The following is a 25,331-nucleotide window of genomic DNA, read 5'->3' as shown; positions in this document are numbered from 1 at the left end:
GAGTCTACCGCGGTCCCAGGCTCAGCCGGCCCCGGTTTATCATTTTCACTACCCATTGACCCGTTTTCGACTTGGTGCTGCCACCTCCCACCTTCCGCACAATGTTCCTTCGCTCCATCGCTCGCGCCGTCCCTCGCGGACAGGCTCCCATCCGCGCTGGCCCCATTGCCTCGCTGAACGCCATGCAAGCTCGCTTTGCTTCCGACCACGCCATCGCCAACCCCACTCTCGCTAGCATTGAGAAGCGCTGGGAGGGTATGCCCCCTCAGGAGCAGGCCGAGCTCTGGATGTCTCTCCGCGACCGCATGAAGGTTGACTGGAACCAGATGACTCTCCAGGAGAAGAAGGCCGGTACGTACTGTCTTGCAAACCTTCAAAATGCATTTTTTCCATGGGTTTATACCAATCCTACGACTTCCGAGGGAGGGACCCTGTCACCCCCGGGTTTTCCCCCGGCATCATACGACTTTTTTTTTTATATCATCTCATATGCTCATCCATATGCTTCGATACTGATTATCAATTTCAACAGCTTACTGGATTGCCTTCGGTCCCCACGGTCCCCGTGCCCAGACCCCCAAGGGTGAGGGCTGGAAGATCGTCTTCAAGGTGACCCAGTTGACCCTCGTCTCCTTCGCCATCTTCTACGCCATCCACCTCTTCGCCAAGCCCCAGCCCAAGACCATGTCCAAGGAGTGGCAGGAGGCCTCCAACGAGTACGCTCTGGTATGTATTCAACTTCGCTCTGCGAGAAATCCAGTCATATGGCCGAGACCCAAGATTCCTTTCTCCTATATCGATCGGGCGCTAACCTGTGTTTTCTTTTCTTTTCAATAGTCTGAGAAGATGAACCCCATCCACGGTATCAGCAAGCCCGGTTACGAGGGCAAGGGCTTCGTCCAGAGCCCCCCTCTTGAGAAGTCATAAATTATGGCCCATGCCTGATCGAGGTTGAACAGTGACCAGATATATCAGCGCCGGACGGGACATATGAAGACCAGACTCTTGGAGAACTCGTCTCCAAGGGCTGCGGCTCTTATGACGCTAGCGGTTGTCTCCTCGATGGATGACGCGCTTCTCGTCCGGCGTCATACTGAGCTGCTCATCCTTTTCTTTTTGTTTTGTCATTTTGGTCGACCAGCATCCGAAAATGCGTGTATCCCGTACTTGTGCTATAATCAATGTATCTCCTTTGTAGCCCATAGAGAAATATGTTGGATTCTCTTATATCCTTTTTTTTTTTTAATAGATTTGCCTCCTCAGGTGTTTCCCCTCTGTTGCATTGACCTCAAGTTACCCCGTTGGCCCCAAAGCACCTCTTTAACAGGTCAAGGCGTTGGGCGCCCGGAGCGTTTCGGAACCTGCAGAGCTGGTGCGGAGAACCCCTGTCTATTGTGCCGTTTGACCCATTGCACTCTTCTAACATGGAAATTGGGTTAAAAAATGAGGAGAAAATAAAATTATATTGAAAGGGGATAATTTTCAAGGCTTATTTCTACCATCTATGAAACACATGAGGATTGTGGTGATTTTCTATGGGTTCTCATGCCATTCGGAAAAGATTGGGTGAGGGCTCCGGAACTACACGTCAGAGATTTCCCACCGGGGGAAGCTCCTGCAGGGGAAAGGGAAAAGAGCTTGTTGGGAGCAACCACCATGATCAACGAAGTGATCTGTGAGAAAAATGATAATTTTCAGATATAAATTCTGGATAATTTGAAGTATATAAGCTCCATAGGTAAATGTTAAGGCTAGTATGTTAGTTTACTCCAGAGCAAGCTCGACCCTGCTTTCGGATGCCAAGCCCACCGATGCAGAGTGTGCGAATACCCTAGCAACGGGGCAGCGGAAGTGGAAAAACCAAGTCCAAAACAACGAATGACCAAGGGCAAGATGGGATTCATAACGTAGGTGGAATTTTCAAAAGAATTAAAAGAAAAACATGTAGAAGAATGTAAAAAGAAGTGGTGGTTGAATTAAGTAGAAACATCAACTCCGTTGTCGGTTCATCACGGGACCATCGGCAAAACCGCCCCGGAAAGGCTAAGGGCGCCCAGTTCCCGTGCGAGTCCACCAAACCTCTTCCCATTCCTCTTCTTCCCTCTTTTCCTCCATCCACACCCTTCACACCCTTTAATACCACTTCGCTCTACAACATCATCATAATGTTCAAGAGGTATGTCAACGCCAACTTCGATTTTCTCTCATCATCGGCGACCCATTTTTTCGTCAACATCAGGAAAATTTCGTCCCCTAACTCGCGTTTCTTAGCGGTCTCGCCCGGACCTTCGGGAGGGCTGCCTTTGCCCGGCCGACCCCCGTCGCTCGCGCCCTTCGCTCCAATGCTCTCCCTGCCCTGTCTGCTCGTTTCGCCAGCTCTGAGACCGCCCAGGCTGGAAAGGTTCACCAGGTCATCGGTGCCGTCGTTGACGGTACGTGTTCGACTCCTTGGATGGATCGGGGACATCGCGAAAATCTTTTTCCTGGGCCCCAATCCATCCCTAAACCCATCGCAATCGATCTCAATCGTCTCTCCTGATCATTTTCTGACTTGCCCCGTGCGATTCAACAGTGAAGTTCGAGGGTGACAAGCTCCCTGCCATTCTTAACGCCATTGAGACCACCAACAACGGCCAGAAGCTTACTCTGGAGGTTGCTGTACGTGCTTCCTGATTGGTTTAACCCAATCCCCCTTCCACCCTTGTCTCATATTAACCTGGATTCTTCTATAGCAACATCTGGGTGAGAATGTCGTCCGTACCATTGCCATGGACGGTAAGCTTATCCCTTCCACTCCGCCATATATCCCCTGTTGGGCCACCGTGTTTTCCCTTTTCAGTCGAAAGGGGGACCCACATCCAGCCGGCCCGACAAGCCTTTCTCCTCGAGAGCATCATCACTAACATCCTTACTAGGTACCGAGGGTCTCTCCCGTGGTGTTGCCGCTCACGACACTGGTGCCCCCATCCTGGTGCCCGTCGGTGCCGGCACCCTTGGCCGTATCATCAACGTTACTGGTGACCCCATTGACGAGCGTGGTCCCATCAAGGCCACCAAGCGGCTCCCCATTCACGCCGAGCCTCCTCTTTTCATCGAGCAGTCCACCTCCGCTGAGATTCTGGTCACTGGTATTAAGGTCGTCGATCTCCTTGCCCCCTACGCCCGTGGTGGTAAGATTGGTCTGTTCGGTGGTGCCGGTGTCGGTAAGACTGTGTTCATTCAGGAGTTGATTGTAAGTTTGTCTCTTATCATAAAACACCAAAAGCCAAAGAGAAAGCACCAGAAAAAAAAAGGCGACAATCCCCAAGATCGACTAGTTACTGACCCTGCTTTTATAGAACAACATTGCCAAGGCCCACGGTGGTTACTCTGTCTTCTGTGGTGTCGGTGAGCGTACCCGTGAGGGTAACGATCTGTACCACGAGATGCAGGAGACTGGTGTCATCAACCTTGAGGGTGACTCCAAGGTCGCTCTGGTCTTCGGTCAGATGAACGAGCCCCCAGGTGCCCGTGCCCGTGTTGCCCTTACCGGTCTCACCATTGCCGAGTACTTCCGTGACGAGGAGGGTCAGGATGTGCTGCTCTTCATTGACAACATTTTCCGTTTCACCCAGGCCGGTTCCGAGGTGTCCGCCCTTCTCGGACGTATTCCCTCCGCTGTCGGTTACCAGCCCACTCTGGCCGTCGACATGGGTGGTATGCAGGAGCGTATTACCACCACCCAGAAGGGTTCCATTACCTCCGTCCAGGCCGTTTACGTGCCCGCTGACGATTTGACTGATCCCGCCCCCGCTACCACCTTCGCCCACTTGGACGCCACCACTGTGTTGTCCCGTGGTATCTCCGAGTTGGGTATCTACCCCGCTGTCGACCCTCTCGACTCCAAGTCCCGTATGTTGGATCCCCGTATCATCGGTGAGGAGCACTACAACACCGCCACCCGTGTCCAGCAGATGCTCCAGGAGTACAAGTCTCTCCAGGATATCATTGCTATTCTGGGTATGGACGAGTTGTCTGAGGCTGATAAGCTCACTGTCGAGCGTGCCCGTAAGCTCCAGCGTTTCCTGTCCCAGCCCTTCGCTGTCGCTCAGGTCTTCACTGGTATCGAGGGTCAGCTTGTTGACTTGAAGGACACCATTGCTTCCTTCAAGTCCATCATCAACGGTGAGGGTGACGATCTCCCCGAGAACGCCTTCTACATGGTTGGTGACTTCCAGTCTGCTCGCGCTAAGGGTGAGAAGATTCTCGCTGAGCTTGAGTCCTCCGCTTAAATGTAATCCTACCATTTGCTAGTTAGCGGCGTCTTCGACCTCTTCTCCTACACCTTGAAATCTTGGCGCCATCTTCTAGCAACAAACTCTGTTTTATTTTTCCCCCCTTGTTCTCCAATCTCTTCTGCTATCCTCCTGTGGTCCAGAATTTCCTATGTTCGAACTTTTTTGGTTCCTTGTGCCTCTCCCATTCGACATCAAAAATTTCCCTTTTCGGATGCGTGTATAATACTCGATCTTAAAAGTGAAGCAGAACCCCAACAAGGGAATTTGACTGTCGATTTTTCTCGATTCGATTTTTTCCCGAGGGATTCCGTTCGATGTCGTTTGGGAGTTTATTATTGTCACTTGGTTTTTTTCCTGAATTGTCTCGTTCTAGACTTTGCGTACGTTGTCCTGGAAACGGGACGACTAAAAGTTGGTCTTGCCCCCCCCCCCAAAAGGGACTGGGATTATATGGACCTATTGGAGGCTTCTTTTGAAAAAGAGTTCCGAGGAAGAAGAATGAAACGGACATGTTGTTGCGAAGAGAAAAGGAAGAAGTTTGATTGGTGCAGTGGAGGGGAGGTTGAATACGTGTCATGTCTATCGAGCGAGTTGATGAGATTTTGTTTTACCTGTTCCTCTTGGGCGAGAACTTATAAAGCCTGGTCGGATATGCAATTCCCCCAAATACCGTCTGGCTGGCTTGTGTTTCATTATTGTGTATTTAGAGTTGAAAACCATGGCCTTGCGAGGCGGCCCTGAGAAACTTGGTGTTTCAATTGTATTTTCCTTTGTGAATGATCTTGGTCTTGTGTAGTTTGTAGCTGTAGTCCCCTTGGAACCTTGATAGCGTCACTAGAGCTGCTAGGCGCTGCTAGGTAAGCTTGCCTGCTGCTTTTGCTCCCATTACCTATACAGGTAACAGGGCAGGGTGGCTTTGGAGGTGAGGTTCACATAACTACATAGAGGCTCATGGGCTAACTACAAAATGACACCCCAACATTATTATCAATACTTGTTTCACGCTCAAATGTATTCATTCTAGTAATTATTCACGACAAGCTCCCTATTCAATCTGGCCAACATTGCTGAAACAAATCCAGGCACTAAATAATATCCTCTCCCTTACAGAGTCTCTTCCAAAGCCAGGACCAAAGCAGTCCGCGTAGGAAGATAGACCTGCGTGAAGTTAGCCCGACCATTCCACGGCATATCCGTCGTAAAGAACCTCGTCTCCTTAACATTCCTCCCCAAACCACCATACTGCTTCTCATCCGTATCAAGAACAATGCGATAAGTGCCCGGCACATCAACGCCAACCCGATAATCCGTAAAGCTCTCAGTAGGACTGAAATTAAAGATCCAAAGCAAACCCGCCCGCTCAAAGACCAGAACCTTATCCTCCTCGTTCTTCAAGCTGATATACGCCTGCGCAGAATGCAACCACCCATACTTCTCCTCGCTGACCTGCATCGCGCGGTCAAAGTCGTTGAGGAACTTGTACCGCAGCAGGCTGTCCTCTGTGAGGTTCAGCTGGCGACGGGCGTACCAGAAGGAATTGCCGTTTCCTTCGCGGGGGAAATCGAGCCATTCGGGGTGTCCGAATTCGTTGCCTTCGAAGTTGAGGTAGCCTTCGCCGCCTAGGCCGTGGGTTATCAGGCGGATCATTTTGTGCAGGGCCATGCCGCGCTCGATTATGGGGGTGAATTCGCTCAGCGTGGACATGTGTGTGTAGAGTTCTTTGTCGCAGAGCCACATCATAAGGGTCTTGTCGCCGACCAGACTGTGCAGAAAAACTGTAAGTATGTTGCAAGTGTGTTTGTTGGAAGGAAGGGGGGGAGGGGGGACGAGTGGCATTTGGGGTTGGTGACTTACGCTTGGTCGTGGCTCTCGGCATAGGCGATGGTCTTCTCGCCGTGTCGGCGGTTTACTAATGTGAAGGCTAGGTTGCCGATGTCCCACTCGGAATCTTCCTTTTCTTTCAGGAGCTTGATGTACAGGTCTGGGACGGCCATTGCGAGGCGGTAGTCGAAGCCGACACCGCCGAGTGCGTGGGGGAGACACAGGGCTGGCATGCCGGAGACATCTTCTGCAACCGTGATGCAGTTGGGGTAGAGCTTGTGCAGCATTTCGTTGGCAAGAGTCAGGTATGTGATACCTTCTTCGTCAACGGACGGACCGAAGTATTCATGGTATCCGCCAGAAAAGCCGCTATGGGATGTTGTTAGCAGAGTTTCAGATAAAGCCGAAAAGAAAAGAAAAAAAAAAGAAAATAGATTTCACGTACCTGCCAATTCCATGGTGGACGTAGAGCATACTAGTGACTCCATCGAATCGGAATCCATCAAACCGGTACTCTTCCATCCAGAAACGAAGGTTACTCAAGAGGAAGCGCAGCACTTCATGGTTTCCATAGTTGAACAGTCGACTATCCCACTGGTCATGACGACCCTTACCACCCTCGTGGAAGTAAAGGTGATCGGTACCGTCAAACTCATTGATACCATCTGCGACATTCTTCGACGCATGGCTGTGCACCACATCAAGCAGGACAACCAAGCCCAAGCTATGCGCGGTATCAATAAGCTCCTTCAGGTCCTCAGGAGACCCATAGCGACTGCTAGCCGCAAAGAAGTTATTAACCTGGTAGCCGAAGCTAGCGTAGTATGCATGCTCCATGATGGCCATCAACTGAATAGCGTTGTATCCCAGATTCTTGATGCGAGGCAGCATGTTCTTCGTGAATTCTTTGTAAGTAGCAACCCGGGTATCCGGGGAGGAGATGCCAACGTGGGCTTCATAGATACGCAGACTCTCGGGCTTCTTGGGCGCCGTGTGCTTGAAGCTGTAGCGCTCGTTGGCAGGGGGGTTCCAGAATACGGCGTCATATACTGGGGAGACGTTCAGGTCTTGGACGACACGCTTGATCCAGGCTGGGATTCGGTATACACGCTCGCCGCTGGGGAGAACCATTGTGATCTTTAAACAGAGAAAATGTATATTAGTATCGAGATCTGAGATAGCTTTGGGGAAGATGCAGCTATGGTGGGTCTCCACTTACCTTGATCTTGCTGTCGTGGGGAATAGCTGGCGCACCACCTTTCGCAGGCACAGTGACATTCCAGACCCCAAAGTTATCCTTGGTCATAGTATTCGCATTGGTATCCCAGTTGTCTGTCACAGTCTCAGTAATGATGTACAACCTCATAGCTTCTCGACAGAGCACGTACTGAAATCGCCAACTAAGGATGCCTGCACGGCATTAGGCGCCCACTCGCGGTATGTGATATCGCCATTTGGCTGTGCGTGGAGGCCAAATGTTTCATAACCCTAAAATTCGACGCAACAGCAGTTCACGTTAGTATTCTGCGAATCCGGTTGCAGTCCGATGGATTCTACCCGACAAGGTGCAACTTACCTTGCTAAACTTGTCCAAACCACCTTCAGACTGATCAATATCGTTGGTCCACTTTTTGACCAAGCTGTATCTGTGCTTCAGCACGTCGACATGAGGTTCCAGCCACGGGTCGAGCTTGAGAACACCTGCGATTATCAATTAGCATTACGCTTTCGAGCAAGGTCAATTAGTGGAGGTTTCTCCTTACCAGTCCCATCAGCGGGAATATCGGCAGCTTCCAGAGATGCCATTGTGTTTAAAAAAGCAGAATTTGAAATCTTGGAGAGTTGAAAAGAAGAGGGGGCGAAGGTGACAACCCCTCTCAACGTTTATCGTCTTAGCTGTTGGGGGGTGATTGGCTGCGGCAGCTTGTAATTGCGAGTGGGGATTGCGGAGAGCTCGGGCCCCGCGTGTCTGGGCTGCCCACTTTTCAACTTCTTCTGCCTACTTTTTGCTCTGGAGCATCATAGGATATTAATAGCTATTGTTTTTTCTTTTTCTTTTATTACTATCATTGGCTTTTGGAGATATTCACTTAGATATTCTATGCTGTAAAGTTATATACAAAATACATTGGACCCCGAAACAACGATATTCCCGAATGCAGAGCTTCTGATGATGCAACGCCGTTCCTGGCCTGGCGCGGTGCAACCAAGTTTACTAAGAAACTAAGAAAGAAAAATGAAAAAAATACAAGTAAAAAGGGGCCAAATGAACTTGTTGGGATGCTTTAGACTTTAGTTTTCTCGTAATCAGATCCGGTCGTAAAATCCAACGACCAACGATGAACTAAATGTAAGCTCCCATATTGAATTTGAGAAAAATCATATACAAGAAATATAAACCAACCCTCCTCATTATACTAAACCCGTATCGCTTCCTCACTCTAGCTGGAGTATTCAAGATGCAGGACTTGGCGGCAGCTCCCCCGTCGTCCAGTTAACTGCGGTCGGCCCCAGCTCAAACTCGAGTGTGCCACCTTGAGCAAAGATGTCGTCCCAAGTCAGCCAGCTCTTCTTCCATACCTGGCCATTGACCTTGAGACTTTGGACATAGATATCACTATCCCCATTGCCATCGCCGCCCGTGGACGTGATCTCCAGAGTCTTATCATCGCCTAGATCAATGGTCATGGACGCGAACCAGGGTGAGTGAATGAGGAAGGTTGTCTGGCCAGTGATCGGGTACAAGCCGATCATGTTCCAGAGTAACCAGGTCTGCATAGCTCCTGCATCACTGTTGCCGGGCAGTCCAGAGACACCGGTAGTATAGTCTTCCTTGGCGACCTTGCGAGACCGCGAGACGGCCAGATCCTGTCGACCGACGAAGTTGTACAGATAAGGGAGATTGAACATTCTGCAAGAACAAACACATTAGTCTCAAATCAAATTCAAGGCTCCATACGGATATGAAAAAGAAGACTCACGGCTCGTTGGTTGGGTCAAAAATAGTGCCACTCGATCCACTGGCGCCGTCAGTGAACATGGTGTCTAATCGAGAGACAACAGTCTCATTCCCCCCATCAGTTCAATAACATGTTTCATATCATGCACATCCGCAAACGAATAAGCCCAAGAGCTAGCCTCGTAGTACGGATCGCCCCAATACCCACTATCAGTCAGCGGATCAGTCTCAATAAAGCCAGAGGTATTGCGCGGGACCACAAAGCCCGAGTAGCCCAGCGAAGTCTGGTCGGGATTCCAATGATTCCTCCAGTTACGTGAGCGGTTCAGATAAGTCTGTGCATCATCCGTCTTGCCCAGCCCAGACGCAACTTGGTACAGGCCGAAGTCATTATACGCGTACTCAACGGCCCGGCTCACAGCCCGGCTGAAAGTGGGCGTGATGTACCCGTACTCGAGCCAGTCGGGGAGAGCACTTCGGCCGTCGTGGGTCGAGGAGTCCGGGGCCATCCAGTCAATTGGCCAATTTACAGGTGTTACCTCTGCGTCTTTGACCATGGCTTTGTAGCCGTCTTCCCAATTGACGGAGCCGCGGACTCCTTTGACGTAGGCGTCTGCGAGGACGTTGTCGGCGTTGGAACCGCCTTGCGAGCGGCCGTTGTAGTTGGAAGATCGGGCATCTGGCATGTATCCGACATTTCTCCAGATATCGATTAGGGAACGGATTTGCTCTTCATATGCGGTTGGTTGGAGGACCTGCATTAGGGAAGTGGAGCAGCGGAATAGATCCTGTGTATCATGAGTGACAATTCCTATTGGTTTTCTTTAGACAGGTCAATGGAAATTGCTTACCCAGAAAGTGAAGATATCTTGATAGTAAGGCTCAGATGATGTCCAGCCGGGATTTTCTCCGGTTTGGTTCGTTGGAATCAGATGCATAAAGTAGAGAGAGGTGTAGAGTAGACTGAGGCTGGTGTCGTTGGTGTTGGTTGTCGTGACCTTGGACAAAACCTCATTGTTCCACTCAGCGACTGCATCATCAATGACGGAAGCAAACGATGTTCCCTCTGGAATCTCACTGTTGACATTGTCACAGGCTTTTTGTGTTGAGATCCAAGAAATACCCACTCGGGAGATGACTTCGGTGTCACTGAAAGAGAACAGACCCCCAACACGAGTAGAGTTGGAAGACGACGAAGCAACGCCGCCGGACTGTTCAACGCTTTTGGCTGCACCTGTTGCCGTATAGGTCTTGTTACTTGTAGCAGCAGAATCAAAATAACCACCTGGAAACCCGTTAGACATGTATTCAACATCCAAACACACGAAAGACGTACAGAAGTGAATAGTCCAATCCGGTGCCTCGTTCCATCCATTGTTGTAGATGCCAGCACCTTCATAATGACCATCAGCGAAGATAGTGATATTCCCACCCTCGTAATTTTGACTCAAGCCCTGGCCGCGGAAGGAAGGCAAAACGTGCGACACATCTACTAGTACATTCCCTTTTGACCCGGCGGGAAATGTATACCGATAGATACCCGCTCTCGAAGAGGCACTCAGTTCGACCTCGACGCCATCTCCAGTCTCAGCCTTATAGTACCCAACGGAGCCTTCGTCGGTACCCTTTCGCGAAACGGTGATGTTAGACAATGGGTCACTGATATTGCCAATCAAGGGCAACTGTGAGACGGTGCCGTATTTTGGCGCCCCGCCTGTCCCCTGCTCATGCATCATACTGAAACCAGAGAAGTTACCATCTGGCAGATAACCCGAGTATGAGTCTGTTCCTGATAACAGGAGATCGGGACCGAGTTTAACCATGCCGAAGGGTCGCACTGCTCCTGGGAAGTTATTGCCCCCGCTTTCAGTTCCCATACTGTAATCATAGACCTGTTAGTTGAGGCATCCGAGCACTTGAGAAAAGAGAGGGCTGTTTTGAACGAGCGTACAAAATATCTACATGCTGAGTCAAATCCTCCGCTGCCGTGACTGCCAACAGAGCAATGCCTGTTAACATCTTTGCATGTCTCATGGTGAAGGTCTTCGGGAAAGAGAGTACCCGTGTGTTAAGCAAAGAATCTTGTACAACACAGATCTGATAGCCACGCTCTGTAGCAGCTGTTGACCTCGCACAGAGATGACAAGTAAAATAGCTACCCCAAGAAGTGGGAGAAATAAACCCCGCGTCACATCAGAGGCTTAGTCGCGAGGAAAGGGGGGGGAACAAGGGAATCCCACGTTTTTAATGGCCCAGTCGATCTTGCGAGAGGTGCAGGTGGTCCATTTACCTAGCACCACCAGAGCACGAGAACCTCGAGGTAACATTCATGGAAACAGATGTCTCCCCCGCTTGACATCCGGCCCTAAATGGCAAAGATTCATCGCCCTTTTCTCCCCAAGGGGCTCCGCTTCACCCCCTAGACTCGGGGATAAGAAGCATGTCAGGTCCACTGACCCACCATCTAGGATTAAAATCATGGAGAAACAAATCAAGAGCAAGCCAAGGATGACCACAAAAGCAAATATCAAGACTAATCATTTTTCTGTATTGGGTAAATATCACTAGCTGCTCGGGTTCATGCGAGAAGTATACCCCTTTCTGACCAGGGGATATTGCACCTGGGCAATCCATGGACTATGAGTCGTCTGAAAATGGGGTGGTATTCTTTTCTGGGAAATAGAAATGCAGATTGCTTTTGAGTTGAATCTGATGTTTGAGCATTTGAAAGTGAATGTGGATATTCAAGTGGGAGTGACCAAATCATTTGTGTTGGACTCACATGCGCCGATCAGGGACCGGGACCACGTGTGGCGCTGGTTGGCTGCAATAGAGAGATACTATTGATTTCCACACCACATTGATTTATTTATTATTTGCCAATTAAATGATTCATCCATTATCCACCTGCAAATAAGTACAGGAGGTATAGGTATATGTATAAATATTGATGATTACTAACGTAAAACATAATATTTAGGTGCACTGTGTATATGTGGGGACCCGTTCATTGTTCCCAATTGGGATGTGAAGTGGGTGTGAAGATCCAAAACATTATAGATGGATACTAGTATATGATACCTTTCCTTTGAAGACTCAACTGTAGAAACGTTCAAACCCTTCCCTTAATAGATGCTCGGGAACATGTCAACCCTCACTTTGGAAGTCGTGTATCTATTAGGTCGTTCCTGCCTGTCGCGCGCTCTGCTTGAGGCCGGCCGATTTGAGTAGGCAGGAGAGCTATGTATTCCCAATCTTAGGATGTAGCACTCCCAAGCACACTCGAGCACATAACGACAAATCGACTCAGCGTCCATTTCTAGAAAAATGCCTGGCTACATCGTTCGCTCTCGTCCTCCGACGCAGGTTGTACGCAGAGAGACACCAATACCAGTGACAACTCCTTCATGTGTACTCCTCATTTATCCAACAGTCCAAAAGCCCGTCGATCCCAGACTTCAAAGCCTTACATGTTCTGTTGAAAGTATGGCATTAGTTCACCACGAAATGCCGGAGGCCAACGGACTGCCGATTCTTGTAATGCCACCGGAGCCTCCGATCCCCCCGCCAACAGGCAACTGGGCCCACGTCCAATTCGACTGGGATCTTCATTTTGGCCTGACCGACATGGATCTTCTCACGCAAGCTCGGATCTACATCACAGAAGACGATAGCCGATGGCCCGCTGGAATGGCAAACTGCTTGCGAAAGGGATGGATGGACGACAAAGTTCACGCCTCTATCGATAAAATGGAAGAAGGAAACCCCATCTTGAGTTGGCATGTGGAGGGAGAATTCGTCGACATCAGACACCAATATCTCCAGGCTGAGTCGATACTGGTGCAGTGGCAAAGAGATGTTGACCTGGGCCGTGGCCTGCCCTTCGATCGGTCCCGACTTTTCAGATTCCCGTGGTCTCGATGGAATTACGTTATTGTTTTTTGATTCCTGATTTTTTCCATTGCAATGATGATGAAGCGTTTGCTTCGATCGGTCCCGACTTTTCAGATTCCCGTGGTCTCGACGGAATTACGTGATTGTTTTTTGATTCCTGATTTTCCATTTCAATGATGATGAAGCGTTTGCTGGTTTTTTTCTAGGTTCCAATGTCAACGATGGTGAAGTGTTTTCAAATCCGTGCGAAATGAGATACCCTGTGTTGTGATTCGTGAAAATGTTCGTGTTGTACATGCACACATGCGCTTGTTTTCAAATTGTCAGTTTATTTGATACCAAGTCATGAATCAATTGAAGGATGACCAAAGTCAGAACTTTGCATTGCGTTAAAACCGCCAGATAATGGGGGTATTCTAAAACTCTCAAGTTGCTTCTTCTTGTTCTTTCAATAAACGTCGAGTAAGGTCGTGCTGGATCCACTGCTCTACTAGAGCCACCGTATCGCCCACAAGATAATCGTAGCCGGGCCGATTCGGGAGAAACATGGACATGTGTGCTTCCAATTCCGACATGTCTTCCATTGTCACTGGGAACCAGTTACGATTTTCGTCGTATTTCCAATGAGAAGATGGTAAGAGACAGAACCTGCGAAGCTTGGTGCCATTTAAAGTCTCAGAGCTGTCAATAGAGCTAGTCATGGAAGGTGAAACTGAAGCGGTTTCTGAAAAGGCTCGCTCCCTTGGCTGGTTGATTGAAGTGGATGATCTGAAGCCCGGTATAAGCGATGTTCTGTTCTTATTTGAGTTGCCTTCTTCTGTTGGTAATGAGCAGTTAGGAATGGATCTATATACCTATTTTTGGAGGTAAGGAGGAGAGGGAGAGAACAAGTAAGTACCTTTGACTTTCTGACGAGGAGTACTTGAGGTGTAATAATTGATAAAGCGTACTCTCCCGGCATTGTCTTCTGCACTTTCCAAGTCACGGAGGCGTTGATACCGTCGACGTAGATTAGCGTAGTTGTTCACACCACCTGCAAATGTCATGGGTGCCATGAGACGCTTAATTGATAACAAGCCCTTTTCATCATGAGCCCTTTTCTGTTCCCTCTTCTTTTGAATAAACTGCTTCGCGCTCTTCATAAAGCTGTTGTCAGAGTCTTGCCATTGAGGATTGTAATTAGGAGGCGGATCGGGTGGATTGAAAGTAGGATCCTCGTAGACCTGCTCAAAGTCCGCGGCATTTGGAGACTCCTGTGCCTCTGGGACCAGATCAGTCTTTGAAAACAGGTTCCCAAGTCCGGTCGAGACCACGTGAGGATGCAGCCCCAGATAAGGAGTATCGTAGCTTATGATTCCCAAAATTCGATGCATGGGCTCTTCGCTTTTCTTTTTGTGCAGAAGCGCAATATCAGCAGCTATGATCCCGCCCATACTATGTCCGAGTAGGATAACATCTAGATCATCGGACTCATATGGCGCCAACCTGCAAGTTTTGGCCTCATCAGCTTCTCATTTTTAATTTTTTCCAAATGATCACGTTATACATACCATCCGCTGAACCTGTCCACCGCCAATTGGAACTCGCCCTTTGACTTATACCGAGGGTATATACGAGTGTACACCACATGCGATTCACTCAATAAGGCGGCCAACGCACTATGGACGTGCACAGGCATGTCAGAAAAGGTGGTTTCGGAGCCACCGAATCCATGGATATATATCAACAATAGCCTTCGCTTAGTCGCATCCTGTGGTCCCGGTCCGGTCATCGACAGTCCCGACGACAACGATAGACCGGAGGAGGAACGGTCGGGCGGAGTATGAGTTTGAGGCTCCGGTTGCTCCATAGTGGCAGGAGTGGCGATGTCCCAAAAGTAGAGAAAAGCTTGACTTGATAAAGTCGGTGTTGACGCAGCCGTGTTATTGACCCCGCACGGTCCGGCCCCCACTGGTTAGCGTCAAACAAAGAGAAGCTGTAAACCTATGAGATCATGATATCTACACAAGAGACGTAAAATAAGAAACTCAGCCCCACTGAGCTTTCGGGCCAAAAAACAAAACAAAAAAAAGACGGGTTAAAGGTTTTTCCTGCTTCAATGTTGGAGCCCCTGAGTTAAATGTAAACAAACAATTAGAGTAGATGCAACAAGCATGGTGGAACACAAGAATTCAAAGAAAGAATTTGTTGAGTAAATTCTTCCATTTTGATCAAGAACTTTTCATGATTTAGATATAGTAGCTTAATAGTGTACTTACCACTAGTTGGTGTTCTCCAGATTTAGGGGCTGATGCCCTAGGCAGGCTAGGCTTATGCGGCTGGGCAGCCGCATGTCCAGATCTCATTCTCCGTATAAGATGTCAGCCGTGACCCACTCTTGCTCTCTAGCCTCTTTCTCTGCTAACTCCCTGGCTCATGATTATGCGGTACATTGATCTTCCCAATACTCTCAATTCTACAACTGCAATGCTAATATCATATCTCCAGTTCCCAGACGCGCAAATTATTCGATTCCAACATCCATCAATAATCGATTAGCCAGTCGACGCCCCACAAGCCGAGCCATTGGAGGGGAGCACACGAAGAGATGGACTGGTTGAAGAAAGTATCAAAGATATTTGCTGGGAAGGACGCAGCAACAATAGCCACAAAGAAGAAGAACAAGCATATCAGCAGAGCACAACAGAAACAAGCTCGCGCTCGAGAAGATGAACTGAAGCAACAAGCAAATGGCGGTGGAGTGAGAAACGCGCGTCCAGTGATTGGATCACAAGGATGAATTCATTCACACGAATTGCACGGAAGACGAGAAAATATCAGGAAAAACTGTTCCGTTCTCCTAAGATGTTCCAGGGGCTTAGAATATGACGAAAGTTATTGAATGATGATGTTTAATGATGTTTCTCCATACAAGAAAGAAATACATTTCCATGCCATCTCAATCCATCCAATCCCACCCCATCCCATCTCATTTAATCAATCCTCCAGCTTAGAACGAACTGGATTCCACGAAACAGGGCTGTACTCATCCGTCTCAAGCTCCTGCACCTCCTCCGGCGTAAGTTCAAAATCAAAAACTTCCGCATTAGCAGCAATGCGCGACGGCGTCACACTCTTCACCAACGGAACATAACCCTTGTCAATACTCCATCGAATAAGCACCTGAGCAGGGGTCTTGGAGTACTTCTCCGCCAGCTTCTTCACTGATGGCTCTTCAAAACGAGTTCCTCGCACAATGGGACAGTACGCTTCGACAATAATGCCGAGTTTCCCGCACCAGTCCACAATGTCGGTGTGCGCCAGCCATGGATGAAGCTCAATCTGGTTAACACTCACGATCCCGCCTTTACCTTTTCCGCCGCGCTCCTGCTCCAGCTCGCTGATGTGTTGCTGGAGCTCCTCGAGATGATGCACTCCGTAATTGCTTACGCCGATGGAGCGAACCTTGCCGGCCTCTACGGCCTCGACAAGCTACGGGTGAGGATGTCGTTAGTTAACGGTTGACAATGACAATGACAATGACAGCGAGAGTAAGAGTAGGCTGGTATTGAGTTGCTTACGGCTCTCCATCCGCCCTTGCGGTTCTCGGATCCACCAAAAGGATTGTGAAGGAGCATGAGGTCAATATAGTCGAGCTTTGATTCTGCGAGGGTCTTGTTGACTTGCGCTTTTGCTTGGGTGTAGCTCACGTCGCCCACTTTGGAGGTGAAGAAGATTTGATCTCGTGGGATTCCGGATGCCCGGATGGCGTTGCCGCAGCCAGCTTCATTGTAGTACTTGGCGGCTGAATCGATCTATGCGTGTTGTTAGTAAGATTCCATCTGCTTGGTTTCTTTGTGCATGGCAAAGCACGTATGACTCACATGGCGATAGCCGGCTTTAAAAGCTGCGAGACAACATTCTTCTGTTTCAGCTGCTGGACTTGATGGAAGTCAGCAACAAGCAATAGAGTGAAACGAGATAAAGGTATGAGTAAATCGCGGGGAAATCACGTCTTGTAGACCTATGGTAACTCGTTAGTGAGGTCATCACAATCTTCACTTGGATTTGCAGGGGTTCTTACACCAAAGCCTAGTTTGGGGATTTCATAACCACTTGCGAGCTTGATCGTGGGGTGGATTTTGGAAGCCATTCTTAACATGAAGAGCGGAGTTGGTGTTGGTGGGGTGGTGAGAAGGAAGAGTAAGTCGAGTTTGAAATGGAGTGGGAAAGCACTCTTTATATGCCTTCAAGTTGGAAGTCAAGATGACGATTGTTTGATAATCGGATTTTAGATTGTCTTTTCCGATTAACTCCTTATATTATTTTGATTGCCTATTGTCGTTGACCTGCGTTGAATAGTATCCTTAGTCATCGGTGGGGTCGGAGCCTCGGGCACAAACTGGATGGAGTAAGCCCGAGAGGTTCAGGACTCCGGGACTCGGAATCTAGATCTAAGCCTTAAATTCATACTTGATGACTAGAATTGTGTACAGCTTTGCAGTCAAAGCAAGGGGTTCCGATCCCGAGACACACGATCTACAGAGCCAGAGCCTGTTTGGGCTAGCAAATCATGGATTCGATATGAGTGCCTTATTCTGCTCCTGATTGCTAGTCCAATCCGAATGGAGTAGAAGGGTGTATCTTGGGCTTCTAAGAATAAGCAATCCACAACATAGATGGATCGTGAGCGTGCTCAAAATTCAAATAAAATTCAAATTACAACAAAGCCACTTCTGTTGAAAGGGGCCGGGCAAGGGCAAGGCTGAAACATACTAGTACATACTAGACAACTTACAAGTTACCACTATGGAAATACTCTGGTAGATCCCCACAGGTACTCAAGTTGATCCCACTAATTAAAGCTTAGTATGATTTGAATATTCAAGTCCTAGACAATCGATAAATATTAAGAAGTGCAGTGCCACATGGTTCAATTCTACTTTCATACTCTCGTTCCAAGGTTTCCATTTCCCAGTTCTCGTCATCCATAGGACCTTTTCATCATTACCTTCGTATAATCCTACCCAAGGTCGACAGCTCGCTATGGCCAGAACACTCGATAGCGAAGGTTAGTTCAGTCACCTTCTAGCACCACTTGGCATGATTTTTCTTGGAGAAAAGAAACCTGACCAGTACCAGGCCTGATCCCAGCCGAGACTCTCCAGCAGGACAAAATAGGCCCCGTCAGTCCAATGCACACCTCAGAAGGCACCAGCACCATCAGTTCGCCACCTATACCAGCCTCTATAAGCCCTCCCGTCCCCATATACGAACGAAACCAACCCGAAGACGCGCCAATGCCCCTCAGCTCCCTCGATATGCCAGAGAAAGAATATTGTGGGCAACCTCCCCCCAACGAACTAGCGATGCCATCTGCAAGTCAACAGCCTATGGGACAGGCTTCAAATGAGAAAGCATATCCCGGTCAACCCATGCCCAATCATGTACAAGTCCCACAACTGCAACAGCAACAAATATACTATACACCGTTCGGTCAGCCAACACGATATGCGACAGCGGTGCCTTTGGAATCAATCCAGTCGGCTCCATGTCCTGTCGACTGTCCTGTTTGCGGGATGCGGGAAATGACAAAGACCGATTTCATATCAGGAGGAACTACGCAGTAAGTCGAATGATTTATGATCATGAGAAGCTTGCGATCATTTCATTTATCAAGTCATAGCCAAGTACGGTCACTGATGATTTGCACAGTTTGTTCGCTGCTTTATTTTGCTTCTGTTGCTGCCTCGGATGTATCCCATATCTCATTGCATCGCTAAAAAATGTCGAACACCGGTGTGGAAACCCCGGCTGTAATGCGAGGCTTGCATTCTGGCATAAAAATTCAGGTTATGTCGACGTTCTTCAAAAGGCACGGCCGTCTGTTAATACTCAAGAGTCTGGCTTGGTTTCGAATGCTCAGCCCCAGACACCAGAACTAACATCTTATCATTAGCATTGCTATATCAACAGTTAATATTTCCCTCAATTTACTTTTTTTTTTCCGCCCTTTGTGTATAATAACTGATTTAAAAAAAAGATCAAAAACCCATGACGGGGATGGCCAAGAAAGCTCGTATTTTTAAGGTTCAGCTCCCGATTCATGCCGTCACACAACCCGCAACGTCTTTACTCTCCAAAATCCACGAAAAATCACAATCCAAGTGGAAGCTCCATCATCATGTTCCGTCTAGTGATGACAATCGGCGCCGTGCTTACAGGCTCGTCGATGGTGTACTTTTACATCTCCCACCAAAGACTATCATCGCGCATCCATTATGAATCACACCGCGGGCTATCATCGCCCAAATCAAAGCCGCGCAGCATCAAGTCCATCCCTGACTCTGTATTTACAGGCCAGTACTACACGCTGCATGACCATACCTGCAAATCTGTGCCTCGCAGCTCTCTCCCTGGTATTTCAACTGAAATACTATTTACCAAGCTTGTCCGTCGCAATATGACGACCTTTTCGCATTTCCCACAGGCCCTGATGATTCGACTTCTCTGTCAAACCGAAGAGGCTAAGCAGAGCTTCAAATCATCGCATATTTCTGCCCTCGATTTTGACAAGGGGGACTTGGTCTGCGGCGCATATCGTGTTATTATGCGCAGCGGCAATCAAGTTGAGTTTGATTTACAATTTGAGAACATGGAGTTCATGAATGCTAGACTCGCCATTAGCTTCTATGAGAAAGGAGACGAGGTGGTGTTTTGTACTGAGACCATGAATTGGAGACTCGCAGATGAAACGCAGAGTATGCCACTGGAGAAGCGATTACTTCGATGGATGCATGAGACTGCAACTTGGTGGCTGATCGACTCTGGTGTGAGATATTTGACAGAACTAGGCTGTGAATGAGCCAATCTATTCCTATTTTTTCCTCTCAAAAATCCAATGCGATTACAATATTACAAATTAGCACCAAAATAATAAAAGTCGTATACATATATTATTCATTAGCAAAAGAAACCGGGCAGAAATCCTAGTTATAATCCCTTCTATGTAAGCTCTCAAATCCATTCTCAAGTCTACCCCTAAGTCCCTTCTCAAGTCCCTTCTCAAATCTATTCTCAAGTCCGTTCTTAAGTCTATTCAATGCTCTAGTAATAGATTTTACAACAACACCTTTAATTTACATATACTTTTTCTTTAATAATAACATACCCTAGTTATTTAGTATACATTAAAGAATCACATAACCTCTTTTTCTGCCAGCCCCCGGGCAGAATAAAAATCGAAGCCCTTTCTTCAATGTTTTCCCTTTCGATGACAAGGCTTTAAGAAATTCGTCTCGCTGCGAACCCTTCCGCCGCTTTGCTAGCCCATGAGATCCTGTGTACCCAGAAGATTCCGAACGTTCGTTTCAAGCCACTACTTCAGAGCGTCATCATCGAACCAAGCACGTTCTTCCCGACCGAGCACGAGGCTCCGTGGGATTACTTGGGCCTCGTGTTCAACGAGGAATCGGGGGAATGCGAAGAGATCGATGGCAACGAGATCGTTGAAGGTGGTGAATGGAAGAACCCGTTGGAATGATTATTGATTGCAGCTATTACCACGACTATGTATGGATTGTTATGACCGCATTTCTAACTTGTGTTTTTACCTTATGTTTTCCTTGCTTTTTGTTCTTGCACTCTCGTCGGGGACGACGGAGTCTTCGATGCGGGGACTGTTACGTGACCCTCGACTAGGGCGGGGCACGTGACGCAGGAGACGGGGTTAGATCCCCGTCCTAGTTAGGAATAGTTAGGAATATCATCCCCCTATTCCAAGTGATCACAACAATTTGAAGCCACCTTTGAAATTTGTCTTCATACCCAAATCGTCCTCATCGATGATAATTTTGAAGGTGACTCATGCTCACTCTGCATGTTTTTCCATATCCCCGAATGACTATGCGGACCTGACCGTAGATCATATGAAAACGTGGGTTCAACTGTTAAGCTCAGGGCTGATAAGATGGACTGTCGTCAAGGAAATATCAATTGATCGCAGCAACAGCCGAGCCACTTGACATTGTACCTGGTCCCGATCACTATAGCATTAACCTAGCCCTCACTTAAAACTCTGCACTCGTATATGTCAGGTTGATATGGCCCCCGAAATCCGGTGGGAATAGGGGCGCTAAAGTGTGAGAGTTCCGGCGTGGGTAGAAGGGATCACCAGTGCATGTGGTAATCAGTTCACCGAGGAGCACAGCCGATTACTTCACCAGGCTATATCGTAGAGCGTCTCAGCTCTTTGTATGGGCCGGGTACTTATGCCGCGGCACCACGTAAAGGCTGCTGTGCGTAGCCAGGTGCGGCGCCGTACAAATGCACTCGGGCGCCACTCTCGAGGTCTGAAGGCTTCTTTTTTTTTCGTTACGATATTCGACTGTGGGTGGTAAATCGTACTAGGATCTGACCGTAAGAGGTCAGCAGTATGATCCCTCGCAGGAAGAAAGAGGCTCTTACGAGCTTGGTACTCGCGATGCTGGAGTCTGGGAAATCCGCTCTTACTGGCATTCAAACTTCTTTGGAAGCTCAAAGGCAACTGGTTTGGAGCTTAAGCTTCAAAGCGAAGAAAATCCATGTTCTGTATGGCATTGTGTTATTATCTTCAGCGAGATCAAAGGTTTCAAAGACCATGCTTTGTTCCCATTTTGACGAGTTGAATGGGAACAAAGGAAAAACAGCAAAGTCTGTTAAACATGCTTTGTTTCTAGAAAAACAATGAAAACCCCTCCAAACTTCTCATTTTCAGATATCTCGTCCCGCTCTTTAAAAAGCAGCTCAAACCCATCAAGTCCGAACATTTTCCAAGGTCACAAACAAAAATAATCCATCCGTTCACCAGAGTATTCCTTTCCAAGCTCACCATGTGCAGATACACTTACCACCACTACCCGAACTGTGGCCACATTGCCCATTATACAGTCATGAGCTGCCTTGAGTTCACTAACCAACTCCGAATGTTTGCCAGCGCCGATGGTATATTTCCCGAGCCTTATCATTTAACCTGCGATGATATCAAGATCTCTCATGATCTCCTCCCACCAGACCACCCAGACCTTTGTCTCCAGTGCTCCTACGACTGGAGCAGCACATACACTCAGCAAAATAACGTCAATCATCTCCCTCAACGAAATCGAGCTCTAGAGGGATTGGACGCGACACACCCTATCATTGATTTGAAGGCCCGAATGGTTGTTCAGACAAACCCAGACCCAAACAATCTGCATGATAAGCAAACTGACATGTATCAGAATAATCCCAACACAGTTGGAGACGACGGAAGATACCACTCTTCAGGCTGTCCTGCACAGGTAGGTACTGAGCAACTTTTCATGGGAGAAAACACGAACCACACGACCTGGGGTCTCCCTGCGAGCAATTTCGGCACATCTTGTATCCCCGGTTCGAACATTCTTTTCTATCCCGAGCTTTGTGCATGCTGTGGCTTTGACTGGGATTTGTATGAAATGACTGAACCCCATGCACAGCTTGACCCAGACTTCGAAAGCCACCAAGAACACACCTCTACAGATGTGAGCTTTGACGTGCGTGACACGAATGATGTGTTTTCAAGTTTCCATGACTTTGGTCCCTTATCCTATATGCCCCATGTTGATGCCCTACCATGTACTACTATCGATGATTTTGACGATTTTGAGCCCATGCCCGGTGCCACAACTGATTGCCTGGCACAGCTAGACCTAGATTGCACCGAAAACAGCAATATCGATAGCAACATCATCGACCTCCTTGGGGCTCTACCCTCTCATCAGGAAATAATTGTCGAGCTGGCCCAGGCCTTCAAGACAGGGGTCTCTTCAGATGAAAATGCCCCCGAAACAGCCGCATGCTTTGACAACACATCACACACTAACCAAGAGCCCCGAGAATTCACCCAGGCTACCCCTTCTCTGAATCACTCCGACTCATGGACCAGTCTATGGCGCGCAAATATGTCTAGTGCGTCGTCGCCTAGTTTTCGGGACCACAATGACAATGCTGACGAGTGGTTCTCAGACCTCGACTTTGTCTCGTTCGGGACTAGAGCTAATATTGACACCTCGGACGCCCTAGACACCCCGGTCAATCATGGGGCAACAACGGGATTCCTTGATTTCTTGGGCGACGAGGAAGAAGAGGAATGCTTGCCTCTGAGCTGGTAATTTCTTCTTTGAGATGGCTGCATATCTAGATAGGTCTTTTTCGCGCCTCGTCGTCTTATTCTAGCTGAAAACGTAGCTGTTTTGTTGTTGGCGCTGTCGGCGCTGTGGGCGCTTAGTTGCCTTATATGTGAAGTCTGTTATACTTAATAGCCCCAATATCCCCCGATGAAAAGAAACAATTGAACTTGAATATTCTCACAACAACATCTTTACAATTGTCTCAAGTTTTTCTTTTCTTTGGTAGTTAACCGAAGAACTCTAGAAATCTCCATCTACCCCGAATTATGGCCTATATCCTACAGGCTATACTATAACCTTGAAGCTCGGGCAGTCGGACTTGACCCGATCATCCCACTCGGCTATTTCCCCGGATAAGCCTCCTCGGCCCCCACGTTTCCACTCTTATTTATCAGGTATTGTTCCTTGCTTTTTTAAATAATTTTTTAAATAATTTTTGGACATTATTTTTTTTTTCTTATTATTATTATCACCTATTTTCCACCATTTTGAAATACCACTATTATCATCATGTCTAAGCCTGCAATCGGTTTTGTTGGCCTGGGAGCCATGGGTTTCGGCATGGCCACGCACCTCGTGAAAGAAGGATACTCCGTTCACGGATTTGACGTGTTCCCCGCATTAATCGAGAAATTCACGGCCGCCGGTGGTACTCCTGCCTCTTCATTGCGGGAATCAGCAAGCGGGAAGCAGTACTATATTTGCATGGTTGCTTCAGCCCCGCAAGTCCAGTCTGTCTTATTCGGCGAGGGCGGAATTGTTGCCGGTATGTACCAACTGCTTCTAATTGGGAGCAAAAGAAACAGCGTACTGATCAAATACAATGAAACAAATTAGGTCTCCCTCGAAACGCAACTCTCATCCTGTGCTCCACAGTTTCAGCTTCAGATGCGCGGTCTGTCGCCGGGAGTCTTGCTCGTCGCGGCCGCGGAGATATTCACTTCATTGATGCTCCAGTTTCAGGTGGTGCGCTGCGCGCTGCAAAGGGAACGCTATCCATTATGGCCGGTGCAGACGATGCCGCTCTCGAAAGCGGCCGGTTCCTCCTAGAAGCCATGTCCGACAGGAACAAGTTGTACCTGGTACCCGGCGGCATTGGCGCAGGAAGCAACATGAAGATGGTTCACCAGGTTCTTGCGGCAATTCATATTCTCGGTGCGAGCGAAGCGATGGGATTTGCAGCCCGTCTTGGCTTGCATGCCGATACAGCTGCGGAGGCAATTAAGGATTCTAGCGCGTGGACGTGGATGCACGAGAACCGCGTGGAGCGTATGATGGAAGAGGATTGGACGCCCGGTGCTAGTGCACTTACTATTATTCTTAAGGATGTTGTAAGTGCAATTTTTCTTTTTTTCTTTTTTTCTTTCTTTTTTTTTCTTTTTGAAAAAGCATAGCACCCGCTGACCAGACGGGTTTGTTCATAGGGAATTATTACCACCGCTGCTCGCGAGTACCAATTTCCGACCCCTCTTTGCTCCACAGCTGAGCAGGTCTACCTTGGAGCTCTTCTGCAAGGATATGGTCCCATTGACGACTCTGCTATGGTTCGCCAATACTTCCAAACGCCTATCAGGGATGTGTCAAATCACCTGGATTTGTCCGAGGAGATCGAGTTGCGACAGTATGTTTTGGATATGATGGAGGTGACAAACCTTGTTGCTACGGCCGAGGCTGTTGCATTTGCACGTTTCCTCAAGGTAGACCTTGAACAATTCTATAGGCTTGTCAGCGATGCTGCGGGCTCTAGCCGACAATTCATGATAAGAGGGTTGGAAATGATCGAGGGGCAGATTGATCTACTCCCTGGAACAGAAACGATTGATGATGCCATCTTACGGTTAGAAAGGTCTGTGCAAAAGGCAAGAGATATTCATTGCCCATTGCACCTTGGAAATGCGGCTCTCAATACGTTATTCTTGGCTCAACGGGCAGGTTTCAGCGGTGAAAGCAGTATTAGTGTTATGCAGATTTATGGAACTGGCGTGAGTTTGTAATTTTAGTATATAGCATTTGTCCATATTGTCTTAATCCCAATATCAGCCTCCGTTTCATCCCAAATTTATGTTGGTTATTTTTGAGTAGAGCTTTAATAAGTTGTTATAATTCCAGATGTTTTACTGAAGGACATGAATACATCATGTGCAAGGCGCAGCAAAAATCAAACTAAAGAAACAGTACCAGTAAAAAAAGGCCAGCCGAAGGAAAAGTTGGAAG

General features: G+C 48.1%; 11 protein-coding genes across 11 annotated transcripts; 7 read left to right on the top strand and 4 right to left on the bottom strand.

The window, feature by feature from the left end:
• Positions 1 to 101: 101 nt before the first annotated feature.
• N7466_002930 (cytochrome c oxidase subunit IV family protein) lies at positions 102 to 927 on the top strand (the record flags this gene model as incomplete). The annotated part of the gene is made up of 3 exons (XM_057162328.1): positions 102 to 351; positions 533 to 726; positions 838 to 927. The coding sequence occupies 3 exons, from the start codon at positions 102 to 104 to the stop codon at positions 925 to 927; spliced, it is 534 nt and encodes a 177-aa protein (XP_057025613.1).
• A 1,238-nt stretch (positions 928 to 2,165) lies between these two features.
• Positions 2,166 to 4,271, top strand: N7466_002929 (F1F0 ATP synthase subunit beta; the record flags this gene model as incomplete). The annotated part of the gene is made up of 6 exons (XM_057162327.1): positions 2,166 to 2,176; positions 2,272 to 2,432; positions 2,573 to 2,658; positions 2,733 to 2,775; positions 2,916 to 3,232; positions 3,339 to 4,271. 6 exons carry the CDS (start codon positions 2,166 to 2,168, stop codon positions 4,269 to 4,271), a joined length of 1,551 nt encoding a protein of 516 aa, XP_057025612.1.
• Positions 4,272 to 5,381: 1,110 nt separating this feature from the next.
• On the bottom strand, positions 5,382 to 7,904 carry N7466_002928 (1,4-alpha-glucan branching enzyme GLC3; the record flags this gene model as incomplete). Its single annotated transcript, XM_057162326.1, has 7 exons — positions 5,382 to 6,039; positions 6,132 to 6,467; positions 6,544 to 7,235; positions 7,318 to 7,430; positions 7,487 to 7,586; positions 7,675 to 7,799; positions 7,862 to 7,904. 7 exons carry the CDS (start codon positions 7,902 to 7,904, stop codon positions 5,382 to 5,384), a joined length of 2,067 nt encoding a protein of 688 aa, XP_057025611.1.
• Positions 7,905 to 8,552: 648 nt separating this feature from the next.
• N7466_002927 (alpha-1,2-mannosidase family protein) lies at positions 8,553 to 11,091 on the bottom strand (the record flags this gene model as incomplete). The annotated part of the gene is made up of 6 exons (XM_057162325.1): positions 8,553 to 9,009; positions 9,080 to 9,162; positions 9,207 to 9,845; positions 9,909 to 10,342; positions 10,394 to 10,935; positions 11,009 to 11,091. 6 exons carry the CDS (start codon positions 11,089 to 11,091, stop codon positions 8,553 to 8,555), a joined length of 2,238 nt encoding a protein of 745 aa, XP_057025610.1.
• Positions 11,092 to 12,564: 1,473 nt separating this feature from the next.
• Positions 12,565 to 13,002, top strand: N7466_002926 (uncharacterized protein; the record flags this gene model as incomplete). Its single annotated transcript, XM_057162324.1, has 1 exon — positions 12,565 to 13,002. One exon carries the CDS (start codon positions 12,565 to 12,567, stop codon positions 13,000 to 13,002), a length of 438 nt encoding a protein of 145 aa, XP_057025609.1.
• An 803-nt stretch (positions 13,003 to 13,805) lies between these two features.
• Positions 13,806 to 14,800, bottom strand: N7466_002925 (alpha/beta fold hydrolase; the record flags this gene model as incomplete). Its single annotated transcript, XM_057162323.1, has 2 exons — positions 13,806 to 14,436; positions 14,502 to 14,800. 2 exons carry the CDS (start codon positions 14,798 to 14,800, stop codon positions 13,806 to 13,808), a joined length of 930 nt encoding a protein of 309 aa, XP_057025608.1.
• A 1,127-nt stretch (positions 14,801 to 15,927) lies between these two features.
• N7466_002924 (aldo/keto reductase family protein) lies at positions 15,928 to 17,083 on the bottom strand (the record flags this gene model as incomplete). The annotated part of the gene is made up of 5 exons (XM_057162322.1): positions 15,928 to 16,422; positions 16,512 to 16,745; positions 16,815 to 16,872; positions 16,944 to 16,954; positions 17,015 to 17,083. 5 exons carry the CDS (start codon positions 17,081 to 17,083, stop codon positions 15,928 to 15,930), a joined length of 867 nt encoding a protein of 288 aa, XP_057025607.1.
• Positions 17,084 to 17,976: 893 nt separating this feature from the next.
• On the top strand, positions 17,977 to 18,889 carry N7466_002923 (LITAF-like zinc ribbon domain-containing protein; the record flags this gene model as incomplete). The annotated part of the gene is made up of 3 exons (XM_057162321.1): positions 17,977 to 18,001; positions 18,067 to 18,556; positions 18,646 to 18,889. 3 exons carry the CDS (start codon positions 17,977 to 17,979, stop codon positions 18,887 to 18,889), a joined length of 759 nt encoding a protein of 252 aa, XP_057025606.1.
• A 225-nt stretch (positions 18,890 to 19,114) lies between these two features.
• N7466_002922 (uncharacterized protein) lies at positions 19,115 to 20,473 on the top strand (the record flags this gene model as incomplete). The annotated part of the gene is made up of 2 exons (XM_057162320.1): positions 19,115 to 19,762; positions 20,282 to 20,473. 2 exons carry the CDS (start codon positions 19,115 to 19,117, stop codon positions 20,471 to 20,473), a joined length of 840 nt encoding a protein of 279 aa, XP_057025605.1.
• A 1,327-nt stretch (positions 20,474 to 21,800) lies between these two features.
• On the top strand, positions 21,801 to 23,099 carry N7466_002921 (uncharacterized protein; the record flags this gene model as incomplete). The annotated part of the gene is made up of 1 exon (XM_057162319.1): positions 21,801 to 23,099. One exon carries the CDS (start codon positions 21,801 to 21,803, stop codon positions 23,097 to 23,099), a length of 1,299 nt encoding a protein of 432 aa, XP_057025604.1.
• Positions 23,100 to 23,627: 528 nt separating this feature from the next.
• N7466_002920 (uncharacterized protein) lies at positions 23,628 to 25,099 on the top strand (the record flags this gene model as incomplete). Its single annotated transcript, XM_057162318.1, has 3 exons — positions 23,628 to 23,883; positions 23,955 to 24,448; positions 24,542 to 25,099. Coding segments are annotated over 3 exons (1,308 nt in total), but the record flags the coding sequence as incomplete, so codon positions are not given.
• Between the last annotated feature and the right edge of the window lie 232 nt (positions 25,100 to 25,331).

This window comes from Penicillium verhagenii (assembly GCF_028828195.1).
Source record: "Penicillium verhagenii strain IBT 33310 chromosome Unknown utg000003l_segment0_segment0, whole genome shotgun sequence".
Classification (NCBI taxonomy): Eukaryota; Fungi; Ascomycota; class Eurotiomycetes; order Eurotiales; family Aspergillaceae; genus Penicillium; species Penicillium verhagenii.
Note: the sequence above shows the minus strand (reverse complement) of the source record. Positions and strands in the feature narration are given on the sequence as shown.